Here is a 12,563-nt window from a genome sequence, read left to right as displayed (position 1 = left end):
GTCCCTAGTGTGTGAATGTTGTCTGTCTATCTGTGTTGGCCCTGCGATGAGGTGGCGACTTGTCCAGGGTGTACCCTGCCTTCCGCCCGATTGTAGCTGAGATAGGCGCCAGCGACCCCGAAAGGGAATAAGCGATAGAAAATGGATGGATGGAATATGTACTGAACTGTGCAATCTACTAATAAAAGTATCAATCAATCAATAGTAAATAAACAAAATTTAAAAAAATAGAGGCAGTTCACTGGTAAGTGCTGCTATTTGAGCTATTTTTAGAACAGGCCAGCGGGCGACTCATCTGGTCCTTACGGGCGACCTGGTGCCCGCGGGCCCCGTGTTGGTGACCCCTGCAGTCTAGGAGTTGTCAACGTTTACTTCCTGGTTTGATTCGACGTCATTCTCGGCTTCCGTCGCCGGCGTTGCTTCCGCGGTCTAAGAGCTAGCAGCTAGCAGCTAGCCGCCGTGCTAGCAACTCCCAAAGATGGCGAACGTGGTTTTGGAGTACAAGGCGTCCGCCGGCGACTCTGACCCGCAGACGCGCCCGATTCTGGTCGTCGGGCAGCATTCGAACCTGCAGCAAGTGGACTGGGGCCAAATAAAAGGAAAACTCAAGCCGGTTGTCAGTAAAGAGGTAAATATCAGCGGGGCGCTTCAAGCTAGCACCGCCGCTAGCAAGACTGTGACAGCCCGTGTACATCATTTTATTACAAACTTTTAGACGGCAATTGTTTAAATCCAAATCATAACTTATGACTTCAAAAAATATTGCTAAATAAAGGCGTTTATTTTTTTGGTCGAAATACGATGATATGTGAGTCGTTTGGCTGCTTGTGTAACAAAGTGTGATCAAAGAGTTGTGGTAATCATTACACTTTTTTATCTTCGCCTCAAAGTACACACACATTACTTAAGAGTTCAAATATACATCCATCTTCTTCCGCTTATCTGAGGTCGGGTCGCGGGGGCAACAGCCTAAGCAGGGAAGCCCAGACTTCCCTCTCCCCAGCCACTTCGTCTAGCTCTTCCCGGGGGATCCCGAGGCGTTCCCAGGCCAGCCGGGAGACATAGTCTTCCCCGTGGCCTCCTACCGGTTGGACGTGCCCTAAACACCTCCCTAGGGAGGCGTTCGGGTGGCATCCTGACCAGATGCCCGAACCACCTCATCTGGCTCCTCTCCATGTGGAGGAGCAGCGGCTTTACTTTGAGTTCCTCCCGGATGGCAGAGCTTCTCACCCTATCTCTAAGGGAGAGACCCAAACTCATTTGGGCCGCTTGTACCCGTGATCTTATCCTTTCGGTCATGACCCAAAGCTCATGACCATAGGTGAGGATGGGAAGGAAGATCGACATGTAAATTGAGAGCTTTGCCTTCCGGCTCAGCTCCTTCTTCACCACAACGGATCGATACAACGTCCGCATTACTGAAGACGCCGCACCGATCCGCCTGTCGATCTCTCGATCCACTCTTCCCTCACTCGTGAACAAGACTCCTAGTTAATATTTTAATCTGGATTAGGCTTCTGGTTTCTTCAAAATCCATCCATTTTCTTCCGTTTATCCGAGGTCGGGTCGCGGGGGCAGCAGCCTAAGCAGGGAAGACCAAACTTCCCTCTCCCCAGACTTCCCTTTCCCCAGCCACTTCGTCCAGTGCTTCCCGGGGGATCCCGAGGCGTTCCCAGGCCTGCCGGGAGACATACCGTATTTCCTTGAGTTGCCGAAGGGCATATAAATGGGTAAATGGGTTGTACTTGTATAGCGCTTTTCTACCTTCAAGGTACTCAAAGCGCTTTGACACTACTTCCACATTCACACACACATTCACACACTGATGGAGGGAGCTGCCATGCAAGGCGCTAACCAGCACCCATCAGGAGCAAGGGTGAAGTCTCTTGCTCAGGACACAACGGACGTGACGAGGTTGGTACTAGGTGGGATTTTAACCAGGGCCCCTCGGGTTGCGGACGGCCACTCTTCCACTGCGCCACCAGGGATGGGAATTTTCCGCGGAATCCCGCCGATTTTGGCGCTGCTGTTGTACCGAAATCTGTTACCCATCGGAATTTGTAACTCCAGGGGGCGATGTTCCCATGGCGTTTGTTTGATGGTTAAACGGCAAGCAAAGAGGAGGAGAAGAAGAACGCTTGCGCAAATGGCGTAAACCAGGGGTGCCCATTACGTCGATCGCGAGCTACCAGTCGACCGCGGGGGGTGTGTCAGTCGATCTCCAGCCAGGCTTTTAAAAAAAATAGACCTAAAAATGAGTGATCATCAATCTTCACCAAGACGTCACTTAAATGACATTCACGGTACCGGAGGGTCTTGTGAGATGACGCTGGCTGCTGCAAGATCATTATTATGAAAATATGACCGAGAGGAAGGCCAGAAACACTTTTTATTTCAACAGACTCTCGCGCCGTACCTTCCGTCAAAACTCTAAAGGCCGACTGCACATTTCCTATCTTCACAATAAAAGCCCTGCTTCATGCTGCCTGCGCTAACTAAATACAGAGTCTCGGAAAACTGGCGTGCACAAGCGATCCCTCAGAAAGCTGGCGTGCACATCACCGCCGCTGTGACACCGCATTCACCGCTAACGCGCTTACTTGCTAACCCTCTCGATTTTCCCGGGAGACTCCCGAAGTTCAGTGCCCCTCCCGAATTTCATCCTGGACAACAATATTTGGTGTTTGGCCTTTGGCGTTCTCTCCAACTGTCTCCACTTTTCCTCTATGTAAACAGCGTGTCGGCCCAGTCACATAATCTATGCGGCTTATACACACACACAAGTGAATGCAATACATACTTGGTCAACAGCCATACAGGTCACACTGAGGGTGGCCGTATAAATAACTTTAACACTGTGATCGGTTTGCAGCCGAGTGTGAAGCGACCGGAATGAGAATCAGCACCTCCAAGTCCGAGTCCATGGTTCTCGCCCGGAAAAGGGTGGAGTGCCATCTCCGGGTTGGGGAGGAGACCCTGCCCCAAGTGGAGGAGTTCAAGTACCCGGGAGTCTTGTTCACGAGTGGGGGAAGAGTGGATCGTGAGATCGACAGGCGGATCGGTGCGGCGTCTTCAGTAATGCGGACGTTGTACCGATCCGTTGTGGTGAAGAAGGAGCTGAGCCGGAAGGCAAAGCTCTCAATTTACCGGTCGATCTACGTTCCCATCCTCACCTATGGTCATGAGCTTTGGGCGATGACCGAAAGGACAAGATCACGGGTACAAGCGGCCCAAATGAGTTTGGGTCTCTCCCTTAGAGATAGGGTGAGAAGCTCTGCCATCCGGGAGGAACTCAAAGTAAAGCCGCTGCTCCTCCACATGGAGAGGAGCCAGATGAGGTGGTTCGGGCATCTGGTCAGGATGCCACCCGAACGCCTCCCTAGGGAGGTGTTTAGGGCACGTCCAACCGGTAGGAGGCCAGGGGGAAGACCCAGGACACGTTGGGAAGACTATGTCTCCCGGCTGGCCTGGGAACGCCTCGGGATCCCCCGGGAAGAGCTAGACGAAGTGGCTGGGGAGAGGGAAGTCTGGGTTTCCCTGCTTAGGCTGTTGCCCCCGCGACCCGACCTCGGATAAGCGGAAGATGATGGATATGTAAAGCGCTCAGAGTCACTAGAGAAAAAGCGCTATATAAATATCATTCACTTCACTTCTCAAATGCAGCCTCAAATCAACTATCAAAGCCTTCCGACTCGACTCCTCTCACACCAATTTACGACAGACAAGTCCATTCAGAGGCACAATACACCATTTTTTATTCTTTGAATCCATTGATTTAACATATCTTGCATGTTTAATACAGAATGAATTAATACAGCATGATGTTTTCTTCAAAATAACAGATTGAACGTGTGAAAAGCATGTTGTTAACTAAACTTTTAAAGCATGACAAGCATGTAAGTTGTTTTATATAATATTTTTTAATTATTAAAAGTGATCTTTGCATCTTTTTGAAGAAATGTTTTCCTTTCCAAATTAAACCTTTTGTGCAATGGACTCAAAAGTAATCAATATAATCCAAAAGTGTGCAAGAATTTGATATGTGTGTAAACTTGTATACATAAATTTCATCATGATACAGTTTTATGAAAATATTTGCTAATAAATGTGAAATTTTGGTCAGGAGAATAATGTTAGATTTTGACTCAAAATAGCAGGAAATGCATCCTAAGCTAACATAGATTTCAACATTTTTCTCTGTGCACTCGGGCCTTCCGCAAAGCGGTGTTTTAGGATTAAAACATTTTCAGATGATTTTGTAAATCTTCATTCCCATCCCTGCATTTAGTACGCGCCTGCCTTGAATTACTGCCGGGTCTTTGATTGATTGATTGATACTTTTATTAGTAGATTGCACAGTACAGTACATATTCCGTACAATTGACCACTAAATGGTAACACCCCAATAAGTTTGTCAACTTGTTTAAGTCGGGGTCCACGTTAATCAATTCATGGTAAAACTCGCATCCCCAAATAATTACTGCATGCTTAGTATTACCGCCTGGTCAAACTCGTGACGTCACGAGTGACACTTCTCCGTCATCGTTTTCAAAATGGAGAAGGCTGATTTCAATACCGGTAAATTGAAATCGCATAAATGGAAGAAGATTAAGAGCTATTCAGTAGGATGTAAGGTCCAAGCTTACATAGACACTCAAAATTTTACTTCATACCTTTGGTAAGTGCCGGAGTGAGAAGAGGTTTTAAAATAATTAGCGCATGTTTACTTTTACCGCATGCCTTTGGTAAGCACAGGAGTGAGAAGAGGTTTTAAATTAATTAGCGCCCCGGCGGCAATTCAAGGAAATACGGTAGTCTTCCCAACGTGTCCTGGGTCTTCACCGTGGCCTCCTACCCGTCGAAGGTGTCCTAAACACCTCCGGACTTGTCCAGGTTGTACGCCGCCTTCCACCCGATTGAGATAGGCACCAGCGGCCCCCGCGGACCCAAAGGGAATAAGCGGAAATGGATGGATGGGTATGCCGACTACCAGTATTATTTGGTACCGGTTCCTAATTTGTTCAGTCTATGAGGACCTTTAAGATTATGAACTAACGATACAGCTATCGATATTTTTTTGTTCCAGCTGACCGACATTATTATGACAAGTTGTCACAATGAGTTCAGCTGTCGCTGCTACACATCAAAATCAGCTTTGAATCATGACAAATAAGGAAGCAACACCACACAAAAGTTTGCACCACAACAATATTTCTTCCTCAAAAGTTTCTTTAAAGTTATGAACGATAAAATAATATTTTTTAAATGTCCACAATGGGGTGCCACATGGTTCAAGATTCTGGACTAACGATACAGCTATCAGTGTTTTTTGTTCCAGCTGACCGACGTAATTATGACAAGCTGTCACAGTGAGTTCAGCTGTGGCTGCTACACATTAAAATGAGCTTTGAATCAGGACAAATAAGGAAGCAACACCACACAAAAGTTTGCACCACAACAATATTTCCTCCTTAAAAGTTTCTTTAAAGTTGTAAACGCACTTGACTCACGACTAGCCTTGACTGCTTTATATTAACCGTCATCCTCGTTACCATTAATCTACAAGCCAATATTAATCCACTCAAAAAAGTGAAACATTTAGGAATATTATAGTAAGTTTACAATAATATAATAATTTTGGAATGTCCACAAGGGGGTGCCACAGGGTTCAAGATTCTGGACTAATGCTACAGCTATTTTTTTGTTCCAGCTGACCGACGTATTTATGACAAGTTGTCACAATGAGTTCAGCTGTCGCTGCTACACATTAAAATTAGCTTTGAGTTGCCACGTGTTGCTGGCATCAAATTCTAAAGGTAATGATTATTTGCAAAAAAAATGTTTATCAGTTTGAACATCAAATATGTTGTCTTTGTAGCATATTCAACTGAATATGGGTTGAAAAGGATTTGCAATCATTGTATTCTGTTTATATTTACATCTAACACAATTTCCCAACTCATATGGAAACAGGGTTTGTACCTTCCTATTCACGTGATGAGGAATGTTCTGGTAATCCACCAACGCTGTGTTTTTTCAGATCTGGCAGGCGGCACTCAACACTTTGAGCCCCAAACCCACCGACAACTGCCCTCTGTACCTCAACCACGCGGCGGTGGCCGCACTTCCTTCTCGGGTCAGCCGCCACAACAGCCCATCTTCTGCCCACTTCATCTCCCGCCTGGTGCGCTCCTGCCTGCCTGGAGGCAACAACCGCTGCATCCTGGTCAGTGCCCCCCCCACCAGCTCACAAATATGAATTAGCACGACCGACCTTTTCTTGTTTAGATGGTGTGTGAACGCTCCGACGTGTTTGCGTCGGCCTGCGCCATTTCCCGAGCGTTCCCCATCTTCTCCCGTCGCTCCTCATCTTCCCGCAAGACAGAGAAGAAGCACGTTGTCGTGGAGTTTGTGATTGTCGGCCAGGACAGCAACCCTCTGGACGAAGCCGAGCTTGAGGTACCTACTGACACTGACACTTTTTACACTGACTTACTTATTCATTTTTTTACTGTCAGTAGGTTGCAGTCTGTGGGCACCTCACCATTCAATTAATAAACAATTATTCATGCATGTATACTTTATATAAAAAAATATATATATACAGGCAGTTTTACATTTGTGTTTCACCAAATCCACAAAAGCAGTGAAGTTGTCACGTTGTGTAAATGGTAAATAAAAACAGAATACAATGATTTGCAAATCCTTTCAACTTATATTCAGTTGAATAAACTGCAAAGACAAGATATTTACCGTTCGAACTGTTAAGCTTTGTCATTTATTCCAAATATAAGCTCATTTGGAAGTTGATGCCTGCAACATGTTTCAAAAAAGTTGGCACAAGTGGCACAAAAGACTGAGAAAGTTGAGGGAATGCTCATCAAAGACTTATTTGGAACGTACCACAGGTGGACAGGCTGATCGGGAACAGGTGGGTGCCGTGGTTGGGTGTAAAAGGAGCTTCTATGAAATGCTCAGTCATTCACAAACAAAGATGGGGCGAGGGTCACCACTTTGTCAACAAATGCCCGAGCAAATTGTTTAAGAACAACATTTCTCAACCAGCTATTGCAAGGAATTTAGGGATTTCACCATCTACGCTCCGTAATATCATCAAAAGGTTCAGAGAATCTGGAGATATCACTGCACGTAAGAGGCAAGGCCGAAAACCAACATTGAATGCCCGTAACCTTGGATCGCTCTGGCGGTAGGTTCTGCATCAAAAAGCGACATCAGTGTGTAAAGGATATCACCACATGGGCTCAGGAACACTTCAGAAAAACACTGTCAGTAACTACAGTTGGTCGCTACATCTGTTACCATAAATTGATTAACGTGGACCCCCACTTAAACAATTTGAAAAACTTATTGGGGTGTTACCATTTAGTGGTCAATTGTACGGAATATGTACTGTACTGTGCAATCTACTAATAAAAGTTTCAATCAATCAATCACTGTAAGTGCAAGTTAAAACTCTACTATGCAAAGCCATTTATCAACAATACCCAGAAACACTTTGCTTGACCCGAGCTCATCTAAGATGGACAGATGCAAAGTGGAAAAGTGTTCTGTGGTCTGACGAGTCCACATTTTAAATTTATTTTTTGAAAATATGGACCAAAGTGGAAAAGAACCATATGGACTGTTATAGGCTTAAAGTGTAAAAGGCAGCATGTGTGATGGTATGGGGGTGCATTAGTGCCCAAGGCATGGGTAACTTACACATGTGTGATGGTATGGGGGTGCATTAGTGCCCAAGGCATGGGTAACTTACACATGTGTGATGGTATGGGGGTGTATTAGTGCCCAAGACATGGGTAACTTACATATGTGTGATGGTATGGGGGTGTATTAGTGCCCAAGGCATGGGTAACTTACACATGTGTGATGGTATGGGGGTGTATTAGTGCCCAAGGCATGGGTAACTTACACATGTGTGATGGTATGGGGGTGTATTAGTGCCCAAGGCATGGGTAACTTACACATCTGTGAAGGCACCATTACTGCTGAAAGGTACATACAGCTTTTGGAACAACATATGTTAAGCTATCATGGATGCCCCTGCTTTTTTCAGCAAGACGATGCCAAGCCACGTGTTACAACAGCGTGGCTTCAATCAATCAATCAATCAATGTTTATTTATATAGCCCTAAATCACAAATGTCTCAAAGGACTGCACAAACCACTACGACTATGACATCTTTGGAAGAACCCACAAAAGGGCAAGGAAAACTCACACCCAGTGGTCAGTGAGAATTCACATCCAGTGGGACGCCAGTGACAATGCTGACTATGAGAAACCTTGGAGAGGACCTCAGATGTGGGCAACCCCCCCCCTCTAGGGGACTGAAAGAAATGGATGTCGAGCGGGTCTAACATGATACTGTGAAAGTTCAATCCATAGTGGCTCCAACACAGCCGCGAATGTTCAGTTCAAAGCGGATCCAAGACAGCAGAGAGAGTCCCGTCCACAGGAAACCATCTCAAGCGGAGGTGGATCAGCAGCGTTGAGATGTCCCCAACCGATACACAGGCGAGCGGTCCATCCTGGGTCCCGACTCTGGACAGCCAGTACTTCATCCATGGTCATCGGACCGGACCCCCTCCACAAGGAAGGTGGGGACATAGGAGAAAAAAGAAAAGAAGCGGCAGATCAACTGGTCTAAAAAGGAGGTCTATTTAAAGGCTAGAGTATACGGATGAGTTTTAAGGTGAGACTTAAATGCTTCTACTGAGGTAGCATCTCGAACTGTTACCGGGAGGGCATTCCAGAGTACTGGAGCCCGAACGGAAAACGCTCTATAACCCGCAGACTTTTTTTGGGCTCTAGGAATCACTAATAAGCCGGAGTTCTTTAAAGGCAGATTTCTTGCCGGGACATATGGTACAATACAATCGGCAAGATAGGATGGAGCTAGACCGTGTAGTATTTTATACGTAAGTAGTAAAACCTTAAAGTCACATCTTAAGTGCACAGGAAGCCAGTGCAGGTGAGCCAGTATAGGTATATATGTATGTATATATGTATATAAAGGTATATACAGTATAGGTATATATGTATGTATATATGTATATAAAGGTATATACAGTATAGGTATATATGTATGTATATAAAGGTATATACAGTATAGGTATATATGTATGTATATAAAGGTATATACAGTACAGGTGTAATGTGATCAAACTTTCTTGTTCTTGTCAAAAGTCTAGCAGCCGCATTTTGTACCAACTGTAATCTTTTAATGCTAGACATGAGGAGACCCGAAAATAATAGGTTACAGTAATCGAGACGAGACGTAACAAACGCATGGATAATGATCTCAGTGTCTTTAGTGGACAAAGACCACCATCATAGTATAAGAGTGCAGGTACTAGACTGGCCTGCCTGTAGTCCAGACCTATCTCCCATTAAAAATGTGTGGTGCATTATGAAGCCTAAAATAGCAGAAGGGAGACCCTGGACTGTTGAACAACTTAAGCTGTACATCAAGCAAGAACGGGAAAAAATTCCACCTGAAAAGCTTCAGTAATGTGTCTCCTCAGTTCCCAAACATTTACGGACTGTTGTTAAAAGGAAAGGTCATGTAACACAGTGGTAAAAATGCTGCCATTAAATTCTAAGTTAATGATTATTTGAAAAAAAACAACAATTTACCAGTTCAAACATTAAGTCTATGTCTTTGCAGTCTATTCAATTGAATATAAGTTGAAAAGGATTTGCAAGTTATTGTTTTTATTTACAATTTACACAATGTGACAACTTCAGTGCTTTTGGGTTTTGCTCATTTATGACTTTCAACTTTTAAAAAGCCGTGCATTTGTCAGAAGAAATTCCTATCAGATCAGACCGGAACATGAGTGCCCTAAAATGAGGGAGCTGGGCATAGGTGGTTTGCTGCAGTCAGCTAAGTTTTAGAACTCTCTGCTTTAGGGCTGGGCGATGTAGGGAATAGACTCCTAATATCGCGGGTTTGAAAATGACTATATGGGGATATTGGAGTATACGTTCTCACGCAGTTGCTTTTAGCTGCGGGCATTACACCACAGGTGTTTCTCCCTCTTTTTTGCCTCTCCTTCTCACAGACACATGAAACGAGCGCACCTGTCAAACGCTCTCGCGGAGCAGAGAGGTAGCAGCATGGGTAACGTTAGCTGTGGTGCTACCGGAGTGCTAAAACAAGAGAAAGAAAGATGCGAACCTGGTAACAAATGGAGGAAGAATAATTAATTCCCAAGAAAATCCGCAGGGGTCCATCATCTGGCGGTGGATTGGCTTCTAGCGGGAATATGTCGAACAGACAACCGTAATATGTCAAGTGTGCGGCAAAAGCAGCACTGCTAATTTGTAGCATCATTTGGAAAGTCACCCGCTAGAGAAGGGGTCTGGAACCTTTTTGGCTGAGACAGCCATGAATGCCAAATATTTAAAAAATGTATTTCCGTGAGAGCCATATAATATTTTTTAACACTGAATACAACTCAATGCCTGCATTTTTAAGTAAGACCAACCTTTTAATAGTATAAGTCTCTTATTTTTCTAATAGCATTGTTATTCTGAAGCTAACCAATATTAAATAAATACCTTATTGAAAAAGTGCGGTAGAAAACAGATGAATGGATTAAAATACATGACAATGTTTTATATTTTGAACGTTTATTTAACATTATGATTACCAGCGGAATTATTTATTACTTATCGTGTTAAGCAATGTCAGCTAAGATTTATCTGAGAGCCAGATGCAGTCATCAAAAGAGCCACAGGTTCCCTACCCCTGATCTAGAGAATAAAGAGTGCTTGAAACTCCGCATGTCAACATCTCTGTTCGGTGCCACTCCCACAAAATGCTGAAGCAACCATTTTCACATCAACACAGAAAGAAAAAAAATAGTCAACAACAGAAGGAGAAATGGTCCGCAGGAACCTACCACATAGTGAAGGACACACGTTATTTGAGTTCCTATCATGCAGCTCATTTTTATTTGCTTGGATGACCTCATGCACAAAAGTGCACTTTATTTGTTTTAAACTATTGTAGCAGCGTTCTGTACAAAGAGTGCCCTTCAATATAGTGTTGTTTTGATATGTCATCTTAGTGACGTCATGCACAAAATATGTCAAAGTTAGCATTCCATGACCCACAATGCACTTCTGCCATGACCCTCCCCCGCCAAAGTCTTATTGGTTGACGTGTGTGTGACGATTGCTGACATTTTCTTCGTCTCTTCCGCGAATGAGATAAATAATATTATTTAATATTTTACGGTAATGTGTTAATAATTTCACACATAAGTCGCTCCGGAGTATATGTCGCACCCCCGGCCAAACTATGAAAAAAACAGCGACTTATAGTCCGAAAAATACGGTAGTCTGAATAGAAACCCGAACATAAAGGATTGATCATAGTAACAAAAGTGTAGGTTTGTGAGTTGTGTTGACAGTTTGGCTAATCGTTTTTTTTTTTTTTTTTTAAGATATGGGTAATAAAATACCACCAGGAATCTTTCACAATATTCCAAGTCTCCAAAATAGTTTTTGTTGAGGGTCATTTTTTCCTCTAAATGAGTCAAAATAATTGCCCAGGCTTGCACTACGCCAGGGGTCGGGAACCTTTTTGGCTGAGAGAGCCATGAAACCCAAATATTTCAAAATATATTTCCGTGAGAGCCATATCATATTTTTAAACACTGAATACAACTAAGTGCATGCATTTTTAAGTAAGACCAACATCTTTAGAGAATAATAAGTCTCTTATTCTTTTTAATAACATTGTTATTCTGAAGCTAACCAATAATAAATAAAATGTCATGTCTGATGATCATGTTTTTGTTTGGCCATGTGCTGTTTGTCCTTTGGACTCTTTAAGTTCCTGTTTTTTTCCCACTCCCTTGTTTGGTTTCCTTGGTTACTCATTTTGTCCACCTGTCTCTGGTGGACAAAATCCCCGCTCACCTGCTTCCCGAGCACTAATCAGAGGCAGTATTTAAGCTCGTCTTTGCCAGTCAGTCGCGCTGTGCTGACTTGTTTCATGCCTTGCCATAGTTTCCTGCTTCATGCCATGCCAAGTATGTTTTGTTTGATTTATGTTCTTGGTCTGTTTATGCGTTAGCTCTGTTCTTCAGCCCTAGTTGTGCCTCCGTTGTGAGCGATTTTTGTTTGTATATTTTTTTAGTTAAAATTAAATCATGTTTTTACCTAAATGCCATGTCCCGAGTAGTCCGTCTGCCTTCCTGGGAGAACGACCCCGCAGCATGCTGCATCCCCCCCCCCCTTCATCGTGACATAAAATACTTCTTACCATTAATGCGACTTCTTGAACAGGTGCGGTAGAAAACGGATGGACGGATATAAATGCATGAGAATGTTTTATATTTTGAATGTTATTTTTGACACTGTGATTACCAGCGAAATTATTCATAATTATCGCGTTAAGCAATGTCAGCTAAGATTTATTTGAGAGCCAGATGCAGTCATCAAAAGAGCCACATCTGGCTCTAGAGCCATAGGTTCCCTACCCCTGCACTACGCCATGCCGCCCCCTAGGACGAATATTTAGTAGCATTAG

At 43.9% G+C, this 12,563-nt stretch overlaps 1 protein-coding gene across 1 annotated transcript in view; it reads left to right on the top strand.

The window, feature by feature from the left end:
* The first annotated feature begins 407 nt into the window (after positions 1 to 407).
* npepl1 (aminopeptidase like 1) overlaps positions 408 to 12,563 on the top strand; it is a 31,980-nt gene continuing 19,824 nt past the window's right edge. Inside the window, exons 1-3 of the mRNA XM_061875490.1 lie at positions 408 to 628; positions 6,041 to 6,226; positions 6,289 to 6,459. Coding sequence (XP_061731474.1) covers positions 479 to 628; positions 6,041 to 6,226; positions 6,289 to 6,459 — 507 coding nt within the window. The 5' untranslated portion in view covers positions 408 to 478. The remainder of the gene's footprint in view (positions 629 to 6,040; positions 6,227 to 6,288; positions 6,460 to 12,563) is intronic.

The sequence above is a fragment of the Nerophis ophidion genome, linkage group LG16 (assembly GCF_033978795.1).
Source record: "Nerophis ophidion isolate RoL-2023_Sa linkage group LG16, RoL_Noph_v1.0, whole genome shotgun sequence".
In the NCBI taxonomy this organism is placed as follows: Eukaryota; Metazoa; Chordata; class Actinopteri; order Syngnathiformes; family Syngnathidae; genus Nerophis; species Nerophis ophidion.
The sequence above is the reverse complement of the archived record's forward strand: the minus strand, read 5'-3'. Positions and strand labels throughout refer to the sequence as shown.